The 27998-nt window shown below is 36.9% G+C and overlaps 1 protein-coding gene across 19 annotated transcripts in view; it reads left to right on the plus strand.

Moving 5' to 3' along the window:
* Positions 1 to 27998, plus strand: part of LOC110450545 (calpain-B-like) — a 69672-nt gene that overhangs the window by 27855 nt on the left and 13819 nt on the right. For 3 of the 19 annotated variants that reach the window (XM_021498116.1, XM_021498117.1, XM_021498118.1), the window contains exons 6-18: positions 1395 to 1475; positions 4851 to 4951; positions 5226 to 5303; positions 6683 to 6855; positions 7586 to 7746; positions 8186 to 8403; positions 10076 to 10112; positions 11301 to 11363; positions 16901 to 16972; positions 17213 to 17266; positions 18327 to 18341; positions 19921 to 20064; positions 24906 to 25041. In XM_021498116.1, the coding sequence (XP_021353791.1) occupies positions 1395 to 1475; positions 4851 to 4951; positions 5226 to 5303; positions 6683 to 6855; positions 7586 to 7746; positions 8186 to 8403; positions 10076 to 10112; positions 11301 to 11363; positions 16901 to 16972; positions 17213 to 17266; positions 18327 to 18341; positions 19921 to 20064; positions 24906 to 25041 (1333 nt within the window). Of the gene's footprint in view, positions 1 to 1394; positions 1476 to 4850; positions 4952 to 5225; positions 5304 to 6682; positions 6856 to 7585; positions 7747 to 8185; positions 8404 to 10075; positions 10113 to 11300; positions 11364 to 16900; positions 16973 to 17212; positions 17267 to 18326; positions 18342 to 19920; positions 20065 to 24905; positions 25042 to 25413; positions 25429 to 27998 lie in introns of all 19 variants that reach the window. The other 16 variants (XM_021498114.1, XM_021498115.1, XM_021498126.1 and 13 more) reach the window with 15 other exon arrangements.

Consider the following 27998-nt stretch of genomic DNA (forward strand, 5'->3'; position numbering starts at 1 on the left):
CTGAGGGTGCGGCCAAAAGGGGGCTATTTGTTTATATTGCTATAAACGACTTCTTCTGTAGAACTATGCCATGGATATGGATCATAATCGGTAGGAAGCTTTCATGGGAGGCAGGGATTCAAAATTGAACAAATGGTGGGGCTGACCCACCAGGCTAAGGGGTGGGGTCAAAGAAAGTTTATTACTTGGAAATGGTTGAGATCCCCACGGTATAACCATATATACAATTGCTGAGTATAAAGAGAAGAATGTACATTTGCTTCCAGGATGGCCTTGGGGTCTGCCCCACCCTTGGAGACTTAACCCCTGGGTCATAACTTCAAAATGGTTAAGATCCCCACCCCAATACTATATATACAAATACTGGGCATAAAGAGACAAATGCAGTAATGATATTAGAATTGACACCAATGTCTGGCCCACCCTTGAAGACTTAACCCCTGGTTCATAACTTTGAAACGTTTGAGATCCCCACCCCAAGACTATAAATACAAATGCTGGACAAAAAGAGACAAATGCAGTCATGATATTAGATTTGATCCTGGGGTCTAGCCACAGCCCTAGGGAACTAGTTTCTGAGTCACAGTTGGAAACGGTTGAGATCCCCTCCCCATAACCATACATAAATTGCTGGGCATGAAAAATCTTGGATTGGCCTTGGGGGTCTGGTCTATTCCCTTGGATCTCATTTGGAAAATGGTTTGCAATGATTGCTTAGATATCCAGGTGAGCGATACAGGCCCTGTGAGCCTCTCGTTGGAGTTACGGCCCATTTTATGAAGGTTTACCAAAATATTTCTGAGGTATATCCTTTATACTATGTCACCTGGTCAGTAACCAGATATGGTGACCAAGTAGATCTTTTGATGAAAGAGTGCCAAGAACAAAAAGTAGGTCAGGGAATGATTTGACCTTAGACCTCAACCTTTGAAAAAATGAGGTCCAGGGCATATTTTCTATACTTTCACATGGAGTTACCAGATTTGGTATGCAATTACATCTAACAATGGTGGAGTGTAAAATGTAAAAATTAGGTCACTGTGACCATTGCCTCGACCTTTGGCTTTACTCTTGAAAATACTACTTAACCAGGAGTAATCAAATTTAGTATGCAAGTACATCTTAGAATGGTTTAGTACAGAGTTCATGAAGTGGGTCATTGTGACGTATGCTTTGACCTCTGACTGCAACCTTTGAAAAGTTTTATCTGTAGCATATCTACTGTACTAATTTACCTGGAGTAACCAGTTTGTTATGCATGTATACAATGTCTTTGCTGGCAGAGTGCGGATTACAAGGCTAAGGTAGCTGCGACCTATATCCTGAGAAACATGTAAATGTACAGCTCGGGAAATAAAGAAATGAGTTTGTCAATGTTTTGTTTGTTGTTGCAGGCTGATCCAAACCAGTTGGAAGCTGTTCTTGAAAATGGACTGGTCATGGGTCATGCTTACAGTGTTACAAGTGTCCAGCTGGTGAGTAACAGCATCACCTGTGTCCAGACGGGGTTGTTATATCATGTGTTCAGACAGGGGTGTAATATCATGTGTGTCCAGACAGGGGTGTTCTATCATGTGTGTCCAGACGGGGATGTTATATCATGTGTGTCCAGACGGGGATGTTATATCATGTGTGTCCAGACGGGGATGTTATATCATGTGTGTCCAGACAGGGGTGTAATATCATGTGTGTCCAGACGGGGTGTTATATCATGTGTGTCCAGACAGGGGTGTTCTATCATGTGTGTCCAGACGGGGATGTTATATCATGTGTGTCCAGAGGGGGATGTTATATCATGTGTGTCCAGACAGGGATGTTATATCATGTGTGTCCAGACAGGGATGTTATATCATGTGTGTCCAGACGGGGTGTTATATCATGTGTGTCCAGACGGGGATGTTATATCATGTGTTCAGACAGGGGTGTTCTATCACCTGTGTCCAAACAGGGGTGTTATATCATGTGTGTCCAGACGGGGATGTTCTATCACCTGTAACCAGACGGGGTGTTATATCATGCGTGTCCAGATGGGGATATTCTATCACCTGTGTCCAGACGGGGGTGTTCTATCACCTGTGTCCAGACGGGTGTTATATCATGTGTGTCCAGATGGGGATATTCTATCACCTGTGTCCTGACGGGGGTGTTCTATCACCTGTGTCCAGACGGGTGTTATATCATGTGTGTCCAGATGGGGATATTCTATCACCTGTGTCCAGACGGGTGTTATATCATGTGTGTCCAGACAGGTATGTTCTATCACCTGTGTCCAGACGGGTGTTATATCATGTGTGTCCAGACGGGGATGTTATATCATGTGTTCAGACAGGGGTGTAATATCACGTGTGTCCAGACAGGGGTGTTTTATCATGTGTGTCCAGACAGGTATGTTCTATCACCTGTAACCAGACGGGGGTGTTCTATCATGTGTGTCCAGACGGGGATGTTATATCATGTGTGTCCAGAGGGGGATGTTATATCATGTGTGTCCAGACAGGGATGTTATATCATGTGTGTCCAGACAGGGGTGTTCTATCACCTGTGTCCAGACAGTGGTGTTATATCATGTGTGTCCAGACGGGGATGTTCTATCACCTGTAACCAGACGGGGTTGTTATATCATGTGTTCAGACAGGGGTGTAATATCATGTGTGTCCAGACGGGGGGTTATATCATGTGTGTCCAGACAGGGGTGTAATATCATGTGTGTCCAGACGGGGTGTTATACCATGTGTGTCCAGACGGGGATGTTATATCATGGGTTCAGACAGGGGTGTTCTATCACCTGTGTCCAAACAGGGGTGTTATATCATGTGTGTCCAGACGGGGATGTTCTATCATGTGTGTCCAGACGGGGATGTTATATCATGTGTTCAGACAGGGGTGTTCTATCACCTGTGTCCTGACAGGGGTGTTCTATCACCTGTGTCCAGACAGGGGTGTTATATCATGTGTGTCCAGACGGGGATGTTATATCATGTGTTCAGACAGGGGTGTTCTATCACCTGTGTCCAGACGGGTGTGTAATATCATGTGTGTCCAGACGGGGTTGTTATATCATGTGTGTCCAGACAGGGGGGTTATATCACCTGTGTCCAGATGGGGGTGTTATATCACCTGTGTCCAGACAGGGTGTTAAATCACCTGTGTCCTGACGGGGGTGTTATATCATGTGTGTCCAGGCAGGGGTGTTCTATCACCTGTGTCCAGACGGGGGTGTTCTATCACCTGTGTCCAGACGGGGGTGTTATATCACCTGTGTCAAGACGGGGTGTTATATTATGTGTGTCCAGACGGGTGTTATATCATGTGTGTCCAGACAGGGGTGTTCTATCACCTGTGTCCAGACGGGGTGTTATATCATGTGTATCTTGGCGGGGGTGTTCTGTCACCTTTGTCCAGACGGGGTGTTCTATCACCTGTGTCAAGACGGGGTGTTATATTATGTGTGTCCAGACGGGTGTTATATCATGTGTGTCCAGACAGGGGTGTTCTATCACCTGTGTCCAGACGGGGTGTTATATCATGTGTATCTTGGCGGGGGTGTTCTGTCACCTTTGTCCAGACGGGGTCCAGACAGGGGGGTTATATCACCTGTTGTTATATTATGTGTGTCCAGACGGGTGTGTAATATCATGTGTGTCCAGACGGGGTTGTTATATCATGTGTGTCCAGACAGGGGTGTTATATCACCTGTGTGCAGAAGGGGGTGTTCTATCACCTGTGTCCAGATGGGGGTGTTATATCACCTGTGTCCAGACAGGGTGTTATATCACCTGTGTCCAGACGGGGGTGTTCTATCACCTGTGTCCAGACGGGGGTGTTCTATCACCTGTGTCCAGACGGGGGTGTTCTATCACCTGTGTCCAGACGGGGGTGTTCTATCACCTGTGTCCAGATGGGGTGTTATATCACCTGTGTCCGGACGGGGGTGTTATATCACCTGTGTCCAGATGGGGGTGTTATATCACCTGTGTCCAGAAAGGGGTATTCTATCACGACGGGGGTGTTATATCACCTGTGTCCAGACGGGGGTGTTATATCACCTGTGTCCAGACGGGGGTGTTCTATCACCTGTGTCCAGATGGGGGTGTTCTATCACCTGTGTCCAGATGGGGGTGTTCTATCACCTGTGTCCTGATGGGGGTGTTCTATCACCTGTGTCCTGATGGCGGTGTTATTTCACATGTGTCCAGACAGGGTTGTTATATCACATGTGTCCTGACAGGGGTGTTCTATCACCTGTGTCCAGACGGGGTGTTCTATAACCTGTGTCCTGATGGGGGTGTTCTATCACCTGTGTCCAGACGGGGGTGTTCTATCACCTGTGTTGGGACGGGGGTGTTATATCACCTATGTCCTGACGGGGGTGTTATATCACCTGTGTCCAGACGGGGGTGTTCTATCACCTGTGTCCAGATGGGGTGTTATATCACCTGTGTCCGGACGGGGGTGTTATATCACCTGTGTCCAGATGGGGGTGTTATATCACCTGTGTCCAGATGGGGGTGTTCTATCACCTGTGTCCAGAAAGGGGTATTCTATCACGACGGGGGTGTTCTATCCCCTGTGTCCAGACGGGGGTGTTCTATCACCTGTGTCCAGATGGGGTGTTATATCACCTGTGTCCGGACGGGGGTGTTATATCACCTGTGTCCAGATGGGGGGGTTATATCACCTGTGTCCAGATGGGGGTGTTCTATCACCTGTGTCCAGAGGGGGGTGTTATATCACCTGTGTCCTGACGGGGGTGTTCTATCACCTGTGTCCAGCAAATGAGTTATTTGTGTAAATATTTTGCTCTGGTTCCAATTCGATCTTCAAAATAATATTGATGTTTTGTATTGTAGGTGGACATTAGGACACCACGTACAAGTGGGCGTTTCCCCATGGTCAGGGTACGTAACCCTTGGGGTAACGAGGCAGAATGGAAGGGAGCCTGGAGTGACCAGTAAGACTTTTTTACATAACAAGTTTTTCTCTTTTCCTATCTTCATCCATTCTTATCCATTGAGAAAAAACCACCAAAAAAACTGAAGGGCAATTTCATTGCAAATCATTTTGGAAATGTGTCTAGGTAAACTGTTCAAGTCACAGATCAGATAATGTTTCTGATGGAAAAGGTAACTTCTGGTTGTTTTTATTAATGTTTTAAAAATTAAAAAGTAATTGATGTTATCTTCTGGTGAAAATAGTACTTTGATATCTTGTTTTTAATTTCCAAGGTCTGAAGAGTGGAGATTCATTCCAGAAGAAGAAAAGAAAAACATTGGTCTTACCTTTGATGATGATGGTGAATTTTGGTGAGTATTTGTTTTCATGACCCTGCCACAAATGGGGGGGAAAGCATAAAGTGTTGCCCATGTCTGTCGCGTCCCGTCGCGTCCCGTCCCGTCTCATGATCAAAGTGGTTGTAACTATAGAACATTAAACACTGAAACTAACTTAACATGGTGACGGGGCGGGCATTCATGTCTTGCAGACATTTTCTAGTTTAATTGAAAACATTTAATTTTCAAGATGGCACAGTTGCAGAGGATAGTCATTCATACACAGTACTTACTACAGTAACTATGGAAACATTGCCTCAAAAAGTCTACAGTAGCTATCATGTAAGCTCAACAAATACACAGTTCTACAGTAAAACAGAAAGTGTCGACTCAACAAATATACAGTAAAACAGTAAAACAGAATGTGTCGACTCAACAAATATACACTTCTACAGTAAAACAGAAAGTGTCGACTCAACAAATACACAGTTCTACAGTAAAACAGAAAGTGTCGACTCAGGAAATACAAAGTTCTACAGTAAAACAGAAAGTGTCGACTCAGGAAATACACAGTTCTTCAGTAAAACAGAGAGTGTCGACTCAACAAATATACAGTCCTACAGTAAAACAGAATGTGTCGACTCAACAAATATACAGTTCTACAGTAAAACAGAAAGTGTCCACTCAACAAATACACATTCCTAAAGTAAAACAGAGAGTGTCGACTCAACAAATATATATTTCTACAGTAAAACAGAGAGTGTCTACTCAACAAATATACAGTTCTACAGTAAAACAGAATGTGTCGACTCAACAAATATACAGTTCTACAGTAAAACAGAAAGTGTCCACTCAACAAATACACATTTCTACAGTAAAACAGAGAGTGTCGACTCAACAAATATACAGTTCTACAGTAAAACAGAATGTGTCGACTCAACAAATAATATTTTGTAGTGATCTTTTCAAAAAAACATTGTACAAGTATTAGAATATGTTATTATAGTGTCCTGTCTGTATTCATACATATTGTTTACACAATTTTCAATTTTCAGAATTTTCCAACTTTGGTATTTTACATCTTTCCATGGGAGGTGAATGCAGAAAATATTGAATTCAAATGGACCCTGCAAATATAAAACCAGAAATAATTGGGATTCATTATTTAAACATAAGGGTAAAAGGCTTGTCAATGCAGTGAGAATATTTCTGCATTTAATAGAAAAAGTTTTTTTTTTTTAATTTCTTTTTCAAATTAAACCTATCACTTTTACAAGTAACAGTGATCAAAAGTCTTAGGATTGAAGTTTCTTTAAAATGTCCTTTACCGTTGACTATATGATATTACAGATACCTGGTTGACCTATCTGTATAATTGACTTTTTCATGTAACTATATTTTTTCCTTTGCAGGATGTCATTCTCTGACTGGAAAGCAAATTTCCAGAAGCTCGAGATTTGCAACTTGGGTCCAGACTCTCTGGATGAAGATGAGATCCAGGCTGGTGGCAAACGCTGGGAGGCAACAACTGAGTCAGGAGAATGGATCCCAAGGGTCAATGCTGGCGGTTGTAGAAACTATTTGGGTGAGAAGGATGTGGTCTTGGTTTCGAGAATATATATCTTGATGTGTCCCAAATGTCACAAATCTTTGAGCCTGTCTTGATCTAACCTCAAGTTTAATTTGTAGTATACTTTCGTAGAAATCGCATTTCAGACTACCTTGAGGCAGACAATATGTTAGTGGCAGTGTTTCCTGTATAAAGTACTAAGGATAATGCATCTTGGGTTTTTTCAAAATAAATGACCTGCTGTGTCCAAGTGTATGATATCACTAATATGAGGGGTCTGCCAGATCAGAATTTTTCACAGAAGAGAAAAAATTGATATGTTGCCACCATAGCACCACTTAGAACCTGATCTATTGTATCCTTTAACACTTGTAATTAGCTGTTGGTGAGCTGTGACGACAAAGTGTGGTGTCATGTGACTAAAGCTATACTACCACTTCCAGTTTGTGAATTTATTGGGCCACACAGTGGTCGATGGCTAAGTTGTCTGCATGACCATCAATGATCACTAGCCCTCCACTTCTGGGTCAGAGGTTCGAGAGATATGTGGGGCAGTTGCCAGGTACTGGCCACAGGTTTGTGATTTTTCTCTGGCTGCTCTTTCCTCCAACAACAAAACCTGGCTCATTCCTAAATGACTAAAGCTGTTAATAGGCCATAGAGCACAAACCAACCATGCAGCAGGCAATCATTGTCCTCAAATGTCAGGCAGGCAGAAAATAAAAATTACATTGTTGATTGGCAGACACCTTCTGGACCAACCCTCAATACAAGGTGACCTTGGTAGACCCTGACGAGGATGAGGATGACCTCTGTACTATGCTGGTTGGAATTTTACAGAAGGACAGGAGGAAGAAGAGGAAGGAAGGACTGGACCTTCTCACCATTGGTTATGTCATCTACAAGGTTATCTCCCTTTGTTTTAAGTTTATGATCTGACATCTGTCAGACATCTACAAAGTTCTATAGTATATTAAGTTCATTTAATTGAATGACAATGCTAGACTATTTAGTAGACAAGATTATTTTGTGTTAGAAAAAATGGAAAGTATGGTCTGCTGGGCAAAATTCTCAAACTCATCCTAATATTTCCCTAGAAGTCAATTTATTCAAAAGATAGCAAGAGACATATGACAATTCTGGTATTTTTTCCTCATTTTTCACATGACAACATTCATAAAATGTTGCACTGACTAAAACTTGAATGCATGAGAAGGCAAATTATATACTGTGCAAATTTTAAAAAATCCAGGTGAAAGTTTTGATAAGGTCATTTTACAATGAAGATTCTGTTAATGGATGGACACTTTTAACATATTAAAATTTTGCTTTCAATTGTGTTCAGCTAAAAGAAAATATGGAAAGTGATGGTCCCCTGGACATTAAGTTCTTCAAATACAATGCATCCACTGCCAAGTCTCCATCCTTCGTTAACATGCGTGAGATCTGTGGGCGTCACAAACTGCCCCCAGGTACCTACGTCATCGTCCCGTCCACATTTGAACCTCACCAGAAGGGCGAGTACCTTGTCAGAATCTTCTCAGAAAAAGCAAGCGAATCTGGGTAAGTTTATTGATCTAGAAGAATACTCTTAAACTTTTTAACCTCACTAGAAGGGGAAGAACCTTGTCAGAATCTTCTCAGAAAAAGCAAGCCAATCTGGGTAAGTTTATTGATCTAGAAGAATACTCTTAAACTTTTTAACCTCACTAGAAGGGGAAGAACCTTGTCAGAATCTTCTCAGAAAAAGCAAGCCAATCTGGGTAAGTTTATTGATCTAGAAGAATACTCTTAAACTTTTTAACCTCACTAGAAGGGGAAGAACCTTGTCAGAATCTTCTCAGAAAAAGCAAGCCAATCTGGGTAAGTTTATTGATCTAGAAGAATACTCTTAAACTTTTTAACCTCACTAGAAGGGGAAGAACCTTGTCAGAATCTTCTCAGAAAAAGCAAGCCAATCTGGGTAAGTTTATTGATCTAGAAGAATACTCTTAAACTTTTTAACCTCACTAGAAGGGGAAGAACCTTGTCAGAATCTTCTCAGAAAAAGCAAGCCAATCTGGGTAAGTTTATTGATCTAGAAGAATACTCTTAAACTTTTTAACCTCACTAGAAGGGGAAGAACCTTGTCAGAATCTTCTCAGAAAAAGCAAGCCAATCTGGGTAAGTTTATTGATCTAGAAGAATACTCTTAAACTTTTTAACCTCACTAGAAGGGGAAGAACCTTGTCAGAATCTTCTCAGAAAAAGCAAGCCAATCTGGGTAAGTTTATTGATCTAGAAGAATACTCTTAAACTTTTTAACCTCACTAGAAGGGGAAGAACCTTGTCAGAATCTTCTCAGAAAAAGCAAGCCAATCTGGGTAAGTTTATTGATCTAGAAGAATACTCTTAAACTTTTTAACCTCACTAGAAGGGGAAGAACCTTGTCAGAATCTTCTCAGAAAAAGCAAGCCAATCTGGGTAAGTTTATTGATCTAGAAGAATACTCTTAAACTTTTTAACCTCACTAGAAGGGGAAGAACCTTGTCAGAATCTTCTCAGAAAAAGCAAGCCAATCTGGGTAAGTTTATTGATCTAGAAGAATACTCTTAAACTTTTTAACCTCACTAGAAGGGGAAGAACCTTGTCAGAATCTTCTCAGAAAAAGCAAGCCAATCTGGGTAAGTTTATTGATCTAGAAGAATACTCTTAAACTTTTTAACCTCACTAGAAGGGGAAGAACCTTGTCAGAATCTTCTCAGAAAAAGCAAGCCAATCTGGGTAAGTTTATTGATCTATAAAAATACTCTTAAACTTTTTAACCTCACTAGAAGGGGAAGAACCTTGTCAGAATCTTCTCAGAAAAAGCAAGCCAATCTTATTTCTGCTTTTTGATTTTGTTGTGTTTAAAGGGAGATAGTTATGATTTTGCTGTGTCTAAGGGGAGATAGTTATGATTGTGCTGTGTCTAAGGGGAGATAGTTATGATTGTGCTGTGTCTAAGGGGAGATAGTTATAATTTTGTTGTGGTCTAATTATAAGTATGAGATAAAATTAAGTCAAGCAGAGAATGTTTGGTGATGGTCTAAGGGGATATAGAATTATCACTGTGTTTTATTATAATTTTGTGATAGTCTAAGGGAATATAAAATCATGATTGCGTTTTATTATGATTTTGTTATTGAGTATAGCAGAGATTGCTTTGTGATGGTCTAAGGGGAGCTAATTATCACCAATTTTGTGTTGTTGACAGGGAGATGGACCAGCCGACAGGCATGGTTGATGATCAGGTAATGATAACTGTGTGTTGTTGGATGTTTTGTGTGGGTAGATATCCATTGTCAACGTTACATATGGTAATATCACAGAAGTTGTAGATTATCCTATTTATATCTAACCTATATATATAGTATATAACTTTCACAATCTATTGGTTCTAAAAGATACCAGTACTTTCTTTCTTCCACACGGCTTAGGAAAGTCTTTTTTTTTTACCTCCTTTGTCAGATAAAACAAAGGAAAAATAATTAATATATCAATAGTTTTATGCAATATTTCTGTTTCATTGATTCATGATTGATTTTCTGTATAAAGATATAACCTTATTTATGTATAGTAGATTTTTCTGTACTTATGATTTTTCTGTATAAACATATAGCCTTATGATTTTTCTGTATAGACATATAACCTTATTTATGTATGGTAGAATTTTCTGTATATACATATAGCCTTACTGATGTATCTGTATATACATATAGCCTTACTGATGTATCTGTATATACAGGTATAGTCTTCGTTTGAAATGTTTAACCCTGTAATTTAGAAAATCACTGTAGTAAGCTTTGTCTTTTATTACCAGAAGTTGGATTGTAATGCATGACCTGTTGTGTACTGACAATGTTACAGAATTAGAAATCACGTGTCAATGTATCTGTACTGTACTTTAAAAAGTACACCAGCTGACCCATTTGCACTAAATAAGTCATAGTGGGTATCATTGAAATAACATGAACACAATATCTAGATATTTTTTTTTTTTTAACATTAACATTAACATTTTAACATTTTGATGGTAAATGATTTTAAATATTATTAGCAACATGTAACTATGACCTGAACCATTTAAAAGGCTTCAAAAACAAATAATGACTTGCAGCTTAAATGGTTCTGAAATAAATCAGCCTTTAAAACAGGCCAGTTTCAAAAACAAGCCTGGGATTCCTTAACGAAAACGAAAATAAGCCAAATAGCCATTGTTTACTGTTCTTAAATATCCATTCACATTCTCTCACAAATGAATGGAAACACAATAACTGTCTTGCTGAATAAAATATTTCAAAGTATGCATTATTGACACTGTAGTTAATTGTTCGTGTTCAAAACAAAGGTTATGATAAAACATGATAATAATATAGAAATAAATGGGTACTTGGACTCACTTTTAAGTAGCCGTGTTGTGTATGTGTTGTTTATCGCAGAGCGGTCTTGCTAGTCTAGAACGATTCCATGTGTATACTACGACAAAGGAGGGAGAAGTGATAGTAAGTTAATGTGTGGAATAGCAGCTGTCTACCCACGTCTTGCTAAGCTGTGCATAATAGCAAGATGAGTGAGTTGGTTGAGGTGGTTTGAACAAAATACAGCAGCGCATACTGTGTTCATGAATATTATGCCAACCATTTGCTATGCATCCTTTACTTTGAAATTTCAGCATTATAAGATATTCATCTACAGATAAACTGACATTAGGGAGATGTTATTTTTATGTATTAGATTATTTCTTACACATGAGTTGATTATATATATTTTTTTTTCAATTCATGGAATTTTTTAGTCCCCACTGATTTGTAAGTAATGCATTGAATTACAGTTGTAGAGCAGTTATCTCATATCATACACTACTATAAAACAAGTAGCTGACAATGGCTTTGTCTGGACAAACTTCTGTAATATCTAGAGATGGGTTCTAACTAGAACGTTAATCACAATTCCTTAAAACAGACATTGTTGTATTGCTTAAAGATAGGTTCTTACTAGAACGTTAATCACAATTCCTTAAAACAGACATTGTTGTATTGCTTAAAGATGGGTTCTTACTAGAACGTTAATCACAATTCCTTAAAACAGACATTGTTGTATTGCTTAAAGATGGGTTCTTACTAGAACGTTAATCACAATTCCTTAAAACAGACATTGTTGTATTGCTTAAAGATGGGTTCTTACTAGAACGTTAATCACAATTCCTTAAAACAGACATTGTTGTATTGCTTAAAGATGGGTTCTTACTAGAACGTTAATCACAATTCCTTAAAACAGACATTGTTGTATTGCTTAAAGATGGGTTCTTACTAGAACGTTAATCACAATTCCTTAAAACAGACATTGTTGTATTGCTTAAAGATGGGTTCTTACTAGAACGTTAATCACAATTCCTTAAAACAGACATTGTTGTATTGCTTAAAGATGGGTTCTTACTAGAACGTTAATCACAATTCCTTAAAACAGACATTGTTGTATTGCTTAAAGATGGGTTCTTACTAGAACGTTAATCACAATTCCTTAAAACAGACATTGTTGTATTGCTTAAAGATGGGTTCTTACTAGAACGTTAATCACAATTCCTTAAAACAGACATTGTTGTATTGCTTAAAGATGGGTTCTTACTAGAACGTTAATCACAATTCCTTAAAACAGACATTGTTGTATTGCTTAAAGATGGGTTCTTACTAGAACGTTAATCACAATTCCTTAAAACAGACATTGTTGTATTGCTTAAAGATGGGTTCTTACTAGAACGTTAATCACAATTCCTTAAAACAGACATTGTTGTATTGCTTAAAGATGGGTTCTTACTAGAACGTTAATCACAATTCCTTAAAACAGACATTGTTGTATTGCTTAAAGATGGGTTCTTACTAGAACGTTAATCACAATTCCTTAAAACAGACATTGTTGTATTGCTTAAAGATGGGTTCTTACTAGAACGTTAATCACAATTCCTTAAAACAGACATTGTTGTATTGCTTAAAGATGGGTTCTTACTAGAACGTTAATCACAATTCCTTAAAACAGACATTGTTGTATTGCTTAAAGATGGGTTCTTACTAGAACGTTAATCACAATTCCTTAAAACAGACATTGTTGTATTGCTTAAAGATGGGTTCTTACTAGAACGTTAATCACAATTCCTTAAAACAGACATTGTTGTATTGCTTAAAGATGGGTTCTTACTAGAACGTTAATCACAATTCCTTAAAACAGACATTGTTGTATTGCTTAAAGATGGGTTCTTACTAGAACGTTAATCACAATTCCTTAAAACAGACATTGTTGTATTGCTTAAAGATGGGTTCTTACTAGAACGTTAATCACAATTCCTTAAAACAGACATTGTTGTATTGCTTAAAGATGGGTTCTTACTAGAACGTTAATCACAATTCCTTAAAACAGACATTGTTGTATTGCTTAAAGATGGGTTCTTACTAGAACGTTAATCACAATTCCTTAAAACAGACATTGTTGTATTGCTTAAAGATGGGTTCTTACTAGAACGTTAATCACAATTCCTTAAAACAGACATTGTTGTATTGCTTAAAGATGGGTTCTTACTAGAACGTTAATCACAATTCCTTAAAACAGACATTGTTGTATTGCTTAAAGATGGGTTCTTACTAGAACGTTAATCACAATTCCTTAAAACAGACATTGTTGTATTGCTTAAAGATGGGTTCTTACTAGAACGTTAATCACAATTCCTTAAAACAGACATTGTTGTATTGCTTAAAGATGGGTTCTTACTAGAACGTTAATCACAATTCCTTAAAACAGACATTGTTGTATTGCTTAAAGATGGGTTCTTACTAGAACGTTAATCACAATTCCTTAAAACAGACATTGTTGTATTGCTTAAAGATGGGTTCTTACTAGAACGTTAATCACAATTCCTTAAAACAGACATTGTTGTATTGCTTAAAGATGGGTTCTTACTAGAACGTTAATCACAATTCCTTAAAACAGACATTGTTGTATTGCTTAAAGATGGGTTCTTACTAGAACGTTAATCACAATTCCTTAAAACAGACATTGTTGTATTGCTTAAAGATGGGTTCTTACTAGAACGTTAATCACAATTCCTTAAAACAGACATTGTTGTATTGCTTAAAGATGGGTTCTTACTAGAACGTTAATCACAATTCCTTAAAACAGACATTGTTGTATTGCTTAAAGATGGGTTCTTACTAGAACGTTAATCACAATTCCTTAAAACAGACATTGTTGTATTGCTTAAAGATGGGTTCTTACTAGAACGTTAATCACAATTCCTTAAAACAGACATTGTTGTATTGCTTAAAGATGGGTTCTTACTAGAACGTTAATCACAATTCCTTAAAACAGACATTGTTGTATTGCTTAAAGATGGGTTCTTACTAGAACGTTAATCACAATTCCTTAAAACAGACATTGTTGTATTGCTTAAAGATGGGTTCTTACTAGAACGTTAATCACAATTCCTTAAAACAGACATTGTTGTATTGCTTAAAGATGGGTTCTTACTAGAACGTTAATCACAATTCCTTAAAACAGACATTGTTGTATTGCTTAAAGATGGGTTCTTACTAGAACGTTAATCACAATTCCTTAAAACAGACATTGTTGTATTGCTTAAAGATGGGTTCTTACTAGAACGTTAATCACAATTCCTTAAAACAGACATTGTTGTATTGCTTAAAGATGGGTTCTTACTAGAACGTTAATCACAATTCCTTAAAACAGACATTGTTGTATTGCTTAAAGATGGGTTCTTACTAGAACGTTAATCACAATTCCTTAAAACAGACATTGTTGTATTGCTTAAAGATGGGTTCTTACTAGAACGTTAATCACAATTCCTTAAAACAGACATTGTTGTATTGCTTAAAGATGGGTTCTTACTAGAACGTTAATCACAATTCCTTAAAACAGACATTGTTGTATTGCTTAAAGATGGGTTCTTACTAGAACGTTAATCACAATTCCTTAAAACAGACATTGTTGTATTGCTTAAAGATGGGTTCTTACTAGAACGTTAATCACAATTCCTTAAAACAGACATTGTTGTATTGCTTAAAGATGGGTTCTTACTAGAACGTTAATCACAATTCCTTAAAACAGACATTGTTGTATTGCTTAAAGATGGGTTCTTACTAGAACGTTAATCACAATTCCTTAAAACAGACATTGTTGTATTGCTTAAAGATGGGTTCTTACTAGAACGTTAATCACAATTCCTTAAAACAGACATTGTTGTATTGCTTAAAGATGGGTTCTTACTAGAACGTTAATCACAATTCCTTAAAACAGACATTGTTGTATTGCTTAAAGATGGGTTCTTACTAGAACGTTAATCACAATTCCTTAAAACAGACATTGTTGTATTGCTTAAAGATGGGTTCTTACTAGAACGTTAATCACAATTCCTTAAAACAGACATTGTTGTATTGCTTAAAGATGGGTTCTTACTAGAACGTTAATCACAATTCCTTAAAACAGACATTGTTGTATTGCTTAAAGATGGGTTCTTACTAGAACGTTAATCACAATTCCTTAAAACAGACATTGTTGTATTGCTTAAAGATGGGTTCTTACTAGAACGTTAATCACAATTCCTTAAAACAGACATTGTTGTATTGCTTAAAGATGGGTTCTTACTAGAACGTTAATCACAATTCCTTAAAACAGACATTGTTGTATTGCTTAAAGATGGGTTCTTACTAGAACGTTAATCACAATTCCTTAAAACAGACATTGTTGTATTGCTTAAAGATGGGTTCTTACTAGAACGTTAATCACAATTCCTTAAAACAGACATTGTTGTATTGCTTAAAGATGGGTTCTTACTAGAACGTTAATCACAATTCCTTAAAACAGACATTGTTGTATTGCTTAAAGATGGGTTCTTACTAGAAGGTTAATCACAATTCCTTAAAACAGACATTGTTGTATTGCTTAAAGATGGGTTCTTAAAGAGTTTGGGCAACATTTCAAAATTTCTTTTTACAAAATATAATGCTTTTTTGTTTAATTTTCTCATATTGAACTCATTCACCCCAGACATTTCATTATGAACTATTCCAAGCTTTGAATCGGAAGAGTTCAAATGTGTCTTTAGGGGCGAAGGAGTTTATACCACTAATGAAAAAAACATCTTGGATTCAGTTCTAGAAAAATTAAATGTAGTTTCAGATTCTATGTTCCTTTAAAAAAAAATATGATTGGGGATGTACATGTCAAGGCCAGGTAAAATGTTGAAACCCTTTGAATTTGAAAGTAAACCCACCCTATACCACAAAAAGAAACTATATGACACTAGTAAGCTTACAGCATGTCAGAATGAGATATTTGAATATATAATTACAAGATACCTAGAGTGGTCAAAGGGAGGTAACCTATGAGCCAAATGCTACATAATATGTTTTTGTTAAACTCCCTTTCCTTTGCTTCTACTGACATGAGACTGCAATTTAATTTGATTCCTCATTTTACAGCATATTATTTTTGAGATTGGTTACATTTGTGATTAATTCCAATTACCTGATCACTTATTTTTTGCTCTCCAGTCTCAATATCAAAATTCTTTCATTCAAAATACTGTTCGGATGAACCATTTTCATGACATTTTTTTGTACTAAGTTATCCTCTGTTTAGTTTTTGTTCTTCTTTCTCTTCTACTTTGTTTTATGCTTGATCTAAATTTAAAATATTTTCTTTTTACAAAATTTCCATATGAACATATTCAATTTTGTGAATCTAGCTTTGTGTTGTGACCTTGTTTTGAGTTTGTATTACTAACAAACCGTTTTTATGGGTTAATTATTTTGTGCTGTCTTTATTTGTTTAAATGTTATTATTCTGTTCTTTACATTTTAAACATTTAATTTGATAAATTATTAATTAATGTTGTTTGAAATTGTCATCACTTCCCCCTTTAAGGAATAACATATTTAGCTTTTAAGATACGATCATAACAAGCTGTATCATTATCTGCACAATTTGTTTATGATGTTTAATTGACATGAACCTGTACACATTTATGTACAAGATGTCGACTCCGGAGGATGTGCCAGCGGTGGCCAGTGCCCCTTCCACCCAGTCAGCAATACAGATACCAGTTGTTAGTAATTTAAGCCTGCAGACCTTAGATGAGTGTCTCCCCCAATTCATAGCTCCTCACCAGTTTATAAAGAGAAATTGGTGATAAATGTTTTTGTCTGACATTACTAGACATTACTACTGATATTTGTTAATTCCTGCTTGTGTAGCATTACTTGTCAACTAATTATATTTGTAGTGTTTGTATATTTCCAGACAGCTCCTAATTACTTAATCCTTAATTGTGAAATGTTTATACTAGGCAGTACCGGAAAGAGAGGTCAATGAACCAACACCAGTTCCTCCCATTCCAGAGGTACAGGCAGTGATGTTCTTTGTACAAATCTCCTGGATTGTCCACACCTAATCCAGAGTTGTCTACCCTTATAAGGATTTGTCTGTCCTTGTTTCAGATCAGTGTTTTCATGGCCCAAAACCAGCTTGGTTGATTTTCCTTGTCCTTGTTTAATTTCAGCAGTTATCCTGTGTTTTATACACCTCAAATACCAGCAGTTTTCTCCCTTTCTTTATCTCTTTCAGCCAGGAAACAACTAGGTTGCTTGTTTAACAGTTGTTTGTCCATGTAACGACTGAGATTAATGAAGATTTTCTGATAATCTCACCCCCTGATACATCGGTTTTATCCAAGCTTCCCTACAACAAGTACCACTTATACTACCTCCTTAAGACAATACTGCTATTGTGACCAATTAAATATACCTCACCAATAACCTGCTACCTGTGGTTTTTACCATGTTGAATTATTCTGGTACTTACCAGTGACATGTTTTTGTATTGTTCCACTTGTGTTGACCTGCTTTATAAAGCGTCAGTGTGGACGAGATGAGCCCGGCTGCCAACCCAGTACCTTCTTGTATACCGGGGACAAGAAGAAGCCAGCAGTATCCTGCTCCTCCCTCCTAGTTATCATAACATGTCTAGTTTCTGTTTCAAGTGTTTTGTGTTTTGTATTGATGTGAAAATTAATGGTGTACATTCTTCTGTACTTCAAATAAAGTGATTTTAAAATTTTGCTCTATATGTACAAGATACTATTATTACTTTAGACATTATATATATTGTGTTTGATATTAGTTTTGTTTATTCTCAGACATATGTAGTAGAACCCTAGTTAAATGTTATCTTATCTTGCTTATCTCATCTTGCTTTTATCATTATTGCTTTTGTGTACATTTTTGTAGATTCGGTCTTATTACCAATAGATTCTCGTCTATAGATTTAGTATTTATCCCATGCAATCTAGTTTCTCAAGATATTGTCTTGTTCAGTGGTTTTTTTTCCAGATTTTATGTCTTATTTTTCACGCCTATGTTAGATTTTGTCTTATTTTCTGTTTATGATTTGATTTACCACAGAAGGCAGCTGCCAGAGTAAGTTTACTACTTACAACTTAACACTCTGTTTCAGACTGGAGTGATCTCCCTTTCTGTTGTCTGTCTTTCTCCCTTTCTGTTGTCTGTCTTTCTCCCTTTCTGTTGTCTGTCTTTCATTGACCTGTGTGAGGTTGGCTTGTTTACATGAGGAAGTGCACGGGTGCAGTGAATCCTACATTTAATGATATGCTAATGTCTTTGAATATGTATAATTTGATATTTGAATATGCATGATTTGTTATTTGAGTGTGTATGTCATGAATGCAATTCATATGAATATTCATTGAGTGTCCTTCATGTTGAGGATGTATGTTCTAATTGTTATCATGTAACTTCCTAATCCATTTCATAAAGACTTAACAGACTTGTACTTATAATAAGTTAATGCAGACATATTTTGGATGAAGTCTGACTTATGTTTGCAGCTATATATACCATATCAGGATTTTTTGTGTGTATGCTTGTGAGAACTCTGAGGGATCTAGGTTTAGACCTATGGACAAAATATTATAGGTGTTTTGGCAAAAAAAAGTACCAAACAAAATCAATAATGCCTTCATATATGAGTAATTCATGCACACAAAAGTTGGGAGAAAATCGCTATTCTTTGTGCATGGGTATTGGATTTTTTTTTATAGTCTATTGGAGAAATCACTGTCTATTACCAACAGATTTGTGAGAAACTTGCATTCTATACCTACAATGATGTGGGAGATAAAATACTTCCTACTCAAACATAGCTAGACTAAGGACGTAAACTGACCCTAGATCCATCGGGAGGAGATTTTAGTCTGATTATTTTTGTATGGTTGGCTTCTATTTAGCAAGCATGAAAATAATTTTGGAAAAAGGCATTGTGCGTGTGACAGTTTGTATAAAATATGTATGTCTAGGTGCATGTGCACACACACATTCTACGCTGATCAGATCTTCCTGTTACTAATTAAAATAGTAATTAATCTTATACATGTATACATAAATTATAAATTTCCTAAGCATGCTTCTATTACAATATTACACTTGTAATGGCATACTTCATTACGTGTGGTTAATTGTTTCAAAATTGATATAATATAATTTAAAAGTGCATTAATAAGCAGGCATCTACATTACATTAATTTTATTTTTTAAGCATAAACCATAATAATGAGACGAGGAACGTTCACAGATATTACTGTTGTATATCCTGAGAACTTGTACATCTATCTGTAGTATAAGCCTTAACCCTATCATCCCTATATTACTTTAATAGAATCAGTCATGTATTGATTTGGACAAGTCCATTATGGTCTAGTGGTAAAAGGGTTAAAGTGTACATTGGATCCTATTTAATCTTTACAGTTGAGTCCGGAAAAAATATAATCAGAGTTTGAAAGATTTATTTTACGAGAAGGAAATGAAATTTCAAGCGCCATACACCAAGAAATTGATTTTAATAAGTAACATATAGATCTATACTTAAAAATTCCACCTACATGTACAGAATTTCAGTGAAGCACTGTCTTGTGTTAGGGCAGTATTGAACCTCAATTGTTTATTAATGTTTTATTTTTTCTGTCTTGATTTATGTTTGAAGGGCGTTCAAAAGTTTCATCATTATCCTCCTTCATCAAGGTCTGGTCATACAGCACCTTCTAGTGCTAGGCGAAAGGCGCCCACTAGGAACTATGACCATATGTCGCGGCGAGAGGCCTTAGAGGTTCTATACAACGCTCTCAATGTAACACATGTTTATATCTACCTGATGCTAGTCTTCCTCTGCTCTCTCTTCTACTGTGTATGGTCTAGATACTGTTGGCCTGAAACTCATGACCTGTGAAATATTTATGTGGCCTATAGGGCTCCATACCTGCTGAGTTAAAGAGCTCTTGGCCTGCTCCAATTGGTCCAGAGCTTTTTATCTCGGTATACTACCTAGAACTCTCGTTTTACTCAAACTGTCCCCAAAAGGGCTCTTGGCCTACTCAATATGACCTAGCAGCTGCTCTTGGTCTATTTGGCCTAGAGTCTGTAATAGGGTCCAGAACATTTAGCTTACTCATTATACTACCGTATGATATAATATCTTGGCCTACTCTGTGTGGCCTAGAGGTATTGACCTCTATTGGAAATTGTATACACCTTGTCAGCTAAATTTGGCCCAGAGTTTTTTCTTACTGTTAGACCACTAGGGCAAGTATGTTGGGACCGATATATGGTCTCAATCTCTTGGATTAGTGTGCGTTCTTCAGCTCTTGGATAAGTATATAGTCCAGAGTTTTAGCCTAGTATATATATATGTTTTTGGTTTGGAGCTATAGGCCTACTGTGAAATCTATATCTTTTAGTAAAGTGTTGGTCTAGAAAAGATGGCCAGATCTAGACAATCCTGCTTTCTTTCCTTTGCTAGAACCTTTCCAATACTTCGGTCAACCTTGATACAAACAGTCATATAAGGATGTGTACAAAACGGAAAGTAGAGCTAGAAAGTGTCAAAAATAGTCTAACAGCAGGAAAAGTGTAAAATTGCTGCTAGCTTGATATTTTGCTTATCTATTGGATTATTTAGAATTAGAAGTGTTATTGACATCAGGGATCAATATTTAATATCAATTTCTTTTCTAAAACAGTAAAGACTTTCAAAGTAATGACTAATTTCAGAGACCAGAGAAACATATCATTAGTGCAGTTGTTAGGGGTTCTTCATCACATCAGTACAAGTATAGAAACATTCTGGAGAATTTCCTGTAGAACAATATAAATACCCTGTACTATATCGGAACAGAACAACATGAATCCTCCATATTCTAAAATACAGTTAACTCCAACACCACAAATGGGACCACTACCTTCAACATTGCCACCCGAATGTGTATGATATAGAAAAAGCAGGGATGATGCTAGACGTAGAAACAGTTCCCTCTGTGTCACTCACTCCAATTATATTGCGAACCTCCATTGCTAGCTACATACTCCATTCCTCCACACTGTGAATGGTACTTATACATGTACTAGGATATACACATGATTCTCTTGTTTTGTTACAGATTTAACATATAACTTAAATGTTTTAAAGGACCACACAGACTACGCAGCAGGTTAATTAGCTGTTTGATTTTCCTGGTAAAGTCGGTTAATATGTAGACCTGGCTCCACTCTTACTACTGCAACAAGAGGAGCTATTTCTGAAAATTCTAACCAACAGACCTTCTGTATGAATTTCATTCCTTTTTTTTATTCATTGAATTAGTTCTTGCTTACTGACAGTTCAAAGGCTACTGAGATAATCTAATGCTATCAATTTTTGTTTTTGCTCAGAGATTTTTGTAGGAATTAATTTTGCCTAAACAAATTGTTAAAACATTTTGTTGAGTCGTGAGGTCCTATTGAATCGTTCTCCTAGCTACACTACAGAAATCTCTGATGTAATTAACTTGAAATTTCACTTGTCAAACTGATCCAATTATTTTGCTGTAAAATATTGCATTTTTGAAAGACTTTGTTTCGAAACTCAAATCCTATCTATTTATTGCTTGATGAATCTACTTTTTACAGTACATGGTTATAAATATTGGAATCTTAAAATAATATAATGTCTGGTTTTCCTATCTATAAAGGGGTTAAATACAGCTAGAGGGAAACTATTTACTCAAGATTTTGATGAGGATAACTTTTCTCATATAGATAATAATTCACTGTATATGCATGGTATAGCACTGTATTTTTGCATGACAGTGTTTTTACTATTTTGGTGTGAAATATATTATTCGAGTCAAATCCTAAATCATCATATGACATGATAATTTTATTTTTTGTCATGCATGAGAACTGATTTAGAAAAAATATATGGATTATTAATACAGTAAAAAAATATTTAAATAGAAAACTGAATAAAGATGTTGGAAGGCGGCATACACACCAGAATATCTTAGGTCAATGTTCATAGAATCAGGCATGCTATGCTAGTTTGGTTATTATAACTTTAAAAAGAATGTAATTTTAATAATTTGATCATGCTTAAATATTATTGTTGATTGCATTTTGTGAAATATATGCGATATTTTAATGAATTGGATTTTTGTGAGTATCTGTTCATGGTTTTGTTATAAGCAGATTTTATTTGCAATAATTTGTATTGTGTGGAGGACAAATTATTTTGAATGTGAAATAGTTCAGTTTCTTAATTTACAAATATTTTGTATTTAAATGTTGTTGTTTTTTAAATAGATAACTCAGTTATTAGTTCAATTATAAATGCTGTATGTGAATATTCATTTGTTTATATTTGAAATTCTGTATTTAATTTGCATGCCATTTATAGAAAGATAAAAATAGCCATGAAGTACAGTAAGTCTGTAGTTGGTGAGCTTTGCCGTACAGCAGAGGTTCCATCTTATACGTGCCCCCATCCCTATAAACACCTTGTATCATTTTCATAGTCTGAGGGTCTCATCTTTTCACTGTTATTTACAGACTCAAAAATTGTCTGTTTTGGTGTTTTTTTAAGAATTGTTTTAGACTTTGCAATCTTTCTTATTTTCCCATATTGCTAAGCTCTCTGGGCACTAATTAGGTGGAACATGGCTACTTACGGTGCAGATATAGTTTGTTGATCAAAGAATGTAATATCACTGTTACAAACTTTTGATAAATACCACTTACAGTGGGTTGCACTTCTCTTCACAAGTTGGAGCATTTCACAACCCACCACCACACCACACATGTGGGTCTGTTAACTGTATAATTAGTACTTTTTTATAATGCAAGTCAGTTTCATTTCAGAAACAAGATGAAGACTTATATTGCTGGCAGTTTCATTGATCAATTATCTGTAACTTTACTTGGTTTAGTTGTAACATATACAATAGAAATATTTAGGGCAAATCTTTTCAAATGGCAGGGAATCATAAATGTATGAAGACCAAGAATTTCTATAAAACAGCAAGTAATTTTCCTTAGAGCAGAGTACAAGTCCAACATACAATGAACACAAATTCAGAATTTTGCAAGAAAAAAGTGAGATGGTTAACAGTATGAGTAGCTGTAGGTAGTGTTACATCAGACACAAGTCCGTTGTTAGTGTTGGTGCTGATAGTCCACATCTCTCCCTGTTTATTTGTGGTTAACAGTATGAGTAGGTGTAGGTAGTGTTACATCAGACACAAGTCCGTTGTTAGTGTTGGTGCTGATAGTCCACATCTCACTCTGTTTATTTGTGGTTAACAGTATGAGTAGCTGGAGGTAGTGTTACATCAGACACAAGACCGTTGTAAGTGTTGGTGCTGATAGTCGACATCTCACCCCTGTTTATTTGTGGTTAACAGTATGAGTAGCTGGAGGTAGTGTTACATCAGACACAAGACCGTTGTTATTGTTGGTGCTGATAGTCCACATCTCACTCTGTTTATTTGTGGTTAACAGTATGAGTTGCTGTAGGTAGTGTTACATCAGACACAAGCCCGTTGTTAGTGTTGGTGCTGATAGTCCACATCTCACTCTGTTTATTTGTGGTTAACAGTATGAGAAGCTGTAGGTAGTGTTACATCAGCCACAAGCCCGTTGTTAGTGTTGGTGCTGATAGTCCACATCTCGCCCTGTTTATTTGTGGTTAACAGTATGAGAAGCTGTAGGTAGTGTTACATCAGCCACAAGCCCGTTGTTAGTGTTGGTGCTGATAGTCCACATCTCACTCTGTTTATTTGTGGTTAACAGTATGAGTAGGTGTAGGTAGTGTTACATCAGACACAAGCCCGTTGTTAGTGTTGGTGCTGATAGTCCACATCTCACCCTGTTTATTCGTGGTTAACAGTATGAGTAGCTGTAGGAAGTGTTACATCAGACACAAGACCGTTGTTATTGTTGGTGCTGATAGTCCACATCTCACTCTGTTTATTTGTGGTTAACAGTATGAGAAGCTGTAGGTAGTGTTACATCAGCCACAAGCCCGTTGTTAGTGTTGGTGCTGATAGTCCACATCTCACCCTGTTTATTTGTCGTTAACAGTATGAGTAGCTGTAGGTAGAGTTACATCAGACACAAGACCGTTGTTATTGTTGGTGCTGATAGTCCACATCTCACCCTGTTTATTTGTCGTTAACAGTATGAGTAGCTGTAGGTAGAGTTACATCAGACACAAGACCGTTGTTATTGTTGGTGCTGATAGTCCACATCTCACTCTGTTTATTTGTGGTTAACAGTATGAGTAGGTGTAGGTAGTGTTACACCAGACACAAGACCGGTGTTAGTGTTGGTGCTGATAGTCGACATCTCACCCCTGTTTATTTGTGGTTAACAGTATGAGTAGGTGTAGGTAGTGTTACATCAGACACAAGCCCGTTGTTAGTGTTGGTGCTGATAGTCGACATCTCACCCTGGTTATTTGTGGTTAACAGTATGAGTTGCTGTAGGTAGTGTTACATCAGACACAAGTCCGTTGTTAGTGTTGGTGCTGATAGTCGGCATCTCACCCTGTTTGTGGTTAACAGTATGAGTAGCTGTAGGGAGTGTTACATCAGACACAAGACCGTTGTAAGTGTTGGTGCTGATAGTCGACATCTCACCCTGTTTATTTGTGTCCTCCAGGAGGAGATTGAGCCCACGGATGAAGAACAGGAACAGGAAGCGGCTCTGAAGGGAAGTTTCCGTCGTGTGGCTGGGGAGGACCTGGAAGTGGATGCTTATGAACTCCAGGGCATCCTGAACGCGGTCTTTACCAAAGGTAGGCTACACATTATTCCTCAGGCTCTGTCTCTGTTTCTGGGATTAGGCTGATATTCTCTCGTTCTTCCCTAATAAATGTCTTTAAGCACATTTTATCAATCTGAAACTAGCTGTTTCTGTCTTTGTATTATTTTTTGTGTTTTTATAGTTTACGCACTTTCAGTTTCATATTTAATCTCACTTACATGAATGGTTTACTTTCGTTGTAAATATTTTTGAATGTTACTTTACAGATATTTTATTACTTTATACTATAATTACATTATTCAAGTTTTGTTTTTATACTTTATGTAAAAAACTTTCTTTTTCGTTTTTCTGATTTTGTTTTCATTGTAGTTGTATGTATTGTTTTAATTTATTTTGTATTTAGCATCAGTTGTAGAAAGTAAGTTCAGTCTGGATTGAGTAGCACATTTGAAAAATTTGATCCTGTTTGGATTTTTAAAACACAATTGTTGGGTTTTGTACCATTGTGGATAACCTGTTTGTGCTTCTATTCACACTTAAAAGCTTTTTGATAATAAATGTTTTTTTATTACCTCCATTGATATCAATCTGCATAAGGTATGCTGCCTGTTCTACAAAAATATGAGTATCGCCTCTGTAGCTGTTTGTCAGAGGTGTTTCTCCCACACTTATCAGATATGTTTTCCTGGGGAAAAGTTAAGCCTGTCTTTACCTAGTACTTCCCGGTGTCATCACTTTATGCTGTGTAACCATGTTCACATGATCAAGTTCGTCACTCATTTTATGGTGATGCATTGGATTCACAATCACAACATAATTTTTTTGACAGGAAGTGTGGGAGAAAAATAATCTCTCACTCCTTTGTGATAAAGACAGGGAAATTTAACCCTCAGGATAAGTGCCATGAGCCAATCTCCAAAACTCTTACCCACCGGTTGAGATTTCACTGTTAACATGACACAGGAGTGATAGATTATTTTATTTGCTGTATTTTTGTGTTAAAGTTGACCGAGTCTTAACCATTATTTAAATGATTTATTTGGTGTTGTTTGATAAAAAATCTTCTGAACACCACCACCTACCCTCATCAGCACCCACAAGTAAATGCAGCCTGCATCTCTTTCCTAAAATTACGCCCCCCCCCCCCCCACCTCCCCCAATCTTCAAATAAATGAAAGGTTATAATAAATAAAATCATTATAATTTAATCGTATAAAATGACCACCAATCATCATAAACCATACTGCTATATACCTAATGCGTTACCTGGCTTTCTTTTGTTTGATGACTGTTTTCTGTTTCCAATTAATTTCATTTTTACTTTGGTTACTTTTGGCCAGCTAACTTTCTGTGGGAGTGCTTTGTACCAGTTTGATATGTTGTGCTAATTAACTTCAGCAGTACACGTACATGATGTATACAAAAACTCTCATTTCTGAATTTTCAGAAATTCACTTCATTCTGTAACCAAGCTAGATTCCCATTATTTAAACAACATGTAGAAGTTTCATACAGTCAAAATATGACCTTATATACCGCAAAACTTGCCAAAGTAAAACACAAAAGAACCAGAAGTTGTATTTAGAATATAAAGAAAAGTCTACATCGACTTTTAGATGCCATAACTCTGGGTGAATGGTTACTCTGGGTGAATGGTTCAGACACGTCAAATTGTCTATTCCAGATATTTCCATCCATGTTTTGTTTTTATGTTTTTGAGTTATGCCCCTTTTGCAAAGTTCAAAAATAACATCTGCTAGAGTTCTACTAGTTTTAACACAAATACCTTGAAAACTTGACAATGAAGTCTAATTACATGTAAAACACTTGAAATAGTGCACCTGTACATTTTTAGGTCACCTGAGCTTTAGCTCAAGTGACCTATTGCTATCCGTTTTCGTCCGTCGTCCGTTAACATTTTACATTTCAAACTTAAAGTCAAGTTCTGCTGGGCCGATTGAACTGAAAGTTGGTAGGAATGATCGCCTCATGGTCCTGACAAAGTGTTTTTATTTTTTGGGTCGATCAGAAATCCAATACGGCCGCCCCGGCCGCCATTTTGAAAACCTATTTCAAACTTAAAGTCAAGTTCTGCTAGGACGATTGAACTGAAACTTTGTAGGAATGATCAGCTCATGGTCCTGACAAAGTTAAGTTAACATTATACTATTTTTAGGTCACCTGAGCTTTAGCTCAAGTGAACTATTGCTATCCGTTTTCGTCCGGCGTCGTCCGTCGTCCGTCGTCCGTTAACATTTTACATTTCAAACTTAAAGTCAAGTTCTGCTGGACCGATTGAACTGAAACTTTGTAGGAATGATCAGCTCATGGTCCTGACAAAGTTAAGTTAACATTATACTATTTTTAGGTCACCTGAGCTTTAGCTCAAGTGAACTATTGCTATCCGTTTTCGTCCGGCGTCGTCCGTCGTCCGTCGTCCGTTAACATTTTACATTTCAAACTTAAAGTCAAGTTCTGCTGGACCAATTGCACTGAAAGTTGGTAGGAATGATCGTCCCATGGTCCTGACAAAGTGTTGTTATTTTTTAGGTCAATCAGAAATCCAATATGGCCGCCACGGCCCCCATTTTGAAAACCTATTTCAAACTTAAAGTCAAGTTCTGCTGGACCAATTGCACTGAAAGTTGGTAGGAATGATCGTCCCATGGTCCTGACAAAGTGTTGTTATTTTTTAGGTCAATCAGAAATCCAATATGGCCGCCACGGCCCCCATTTTGAAAACCTATTTCAAACTTAAAGTCAAGTTCTGCTGGGCCGATTGAACTGAAAGTTGGTAGGAATGATCGTCTCATGGTCCTGACAAAGTGTTGTTATTTTTCGGGTCAATCAGAAATACAATTTGGCTGCCATGGCCGCTATTTTGCTACTAAGTTCTAATAGGCCGATCTCACTTAAAATTGGTCTAGGAATGATCAGCTCATGGTCCTGACAAAGTTAAGTTAACATTATACTATTTTTAGGTCACCT

Source organism: Mizuhopecten yessoensis, unplaced genomic scaffold (assembly GCF_002113885.1).
Source record: "Mizuhopecten yessoensis strain PY_sf001 unplaced genomic scaffold, ASM211388v2 scaffold5315, whole genome shotgun sequence".
NCBI lineage: Eukaryota > Metazoa > Mollusca > Bivalvia > Pectinida > Pectinidae > Mizuhopecten > Mizuhopecten yessoensis.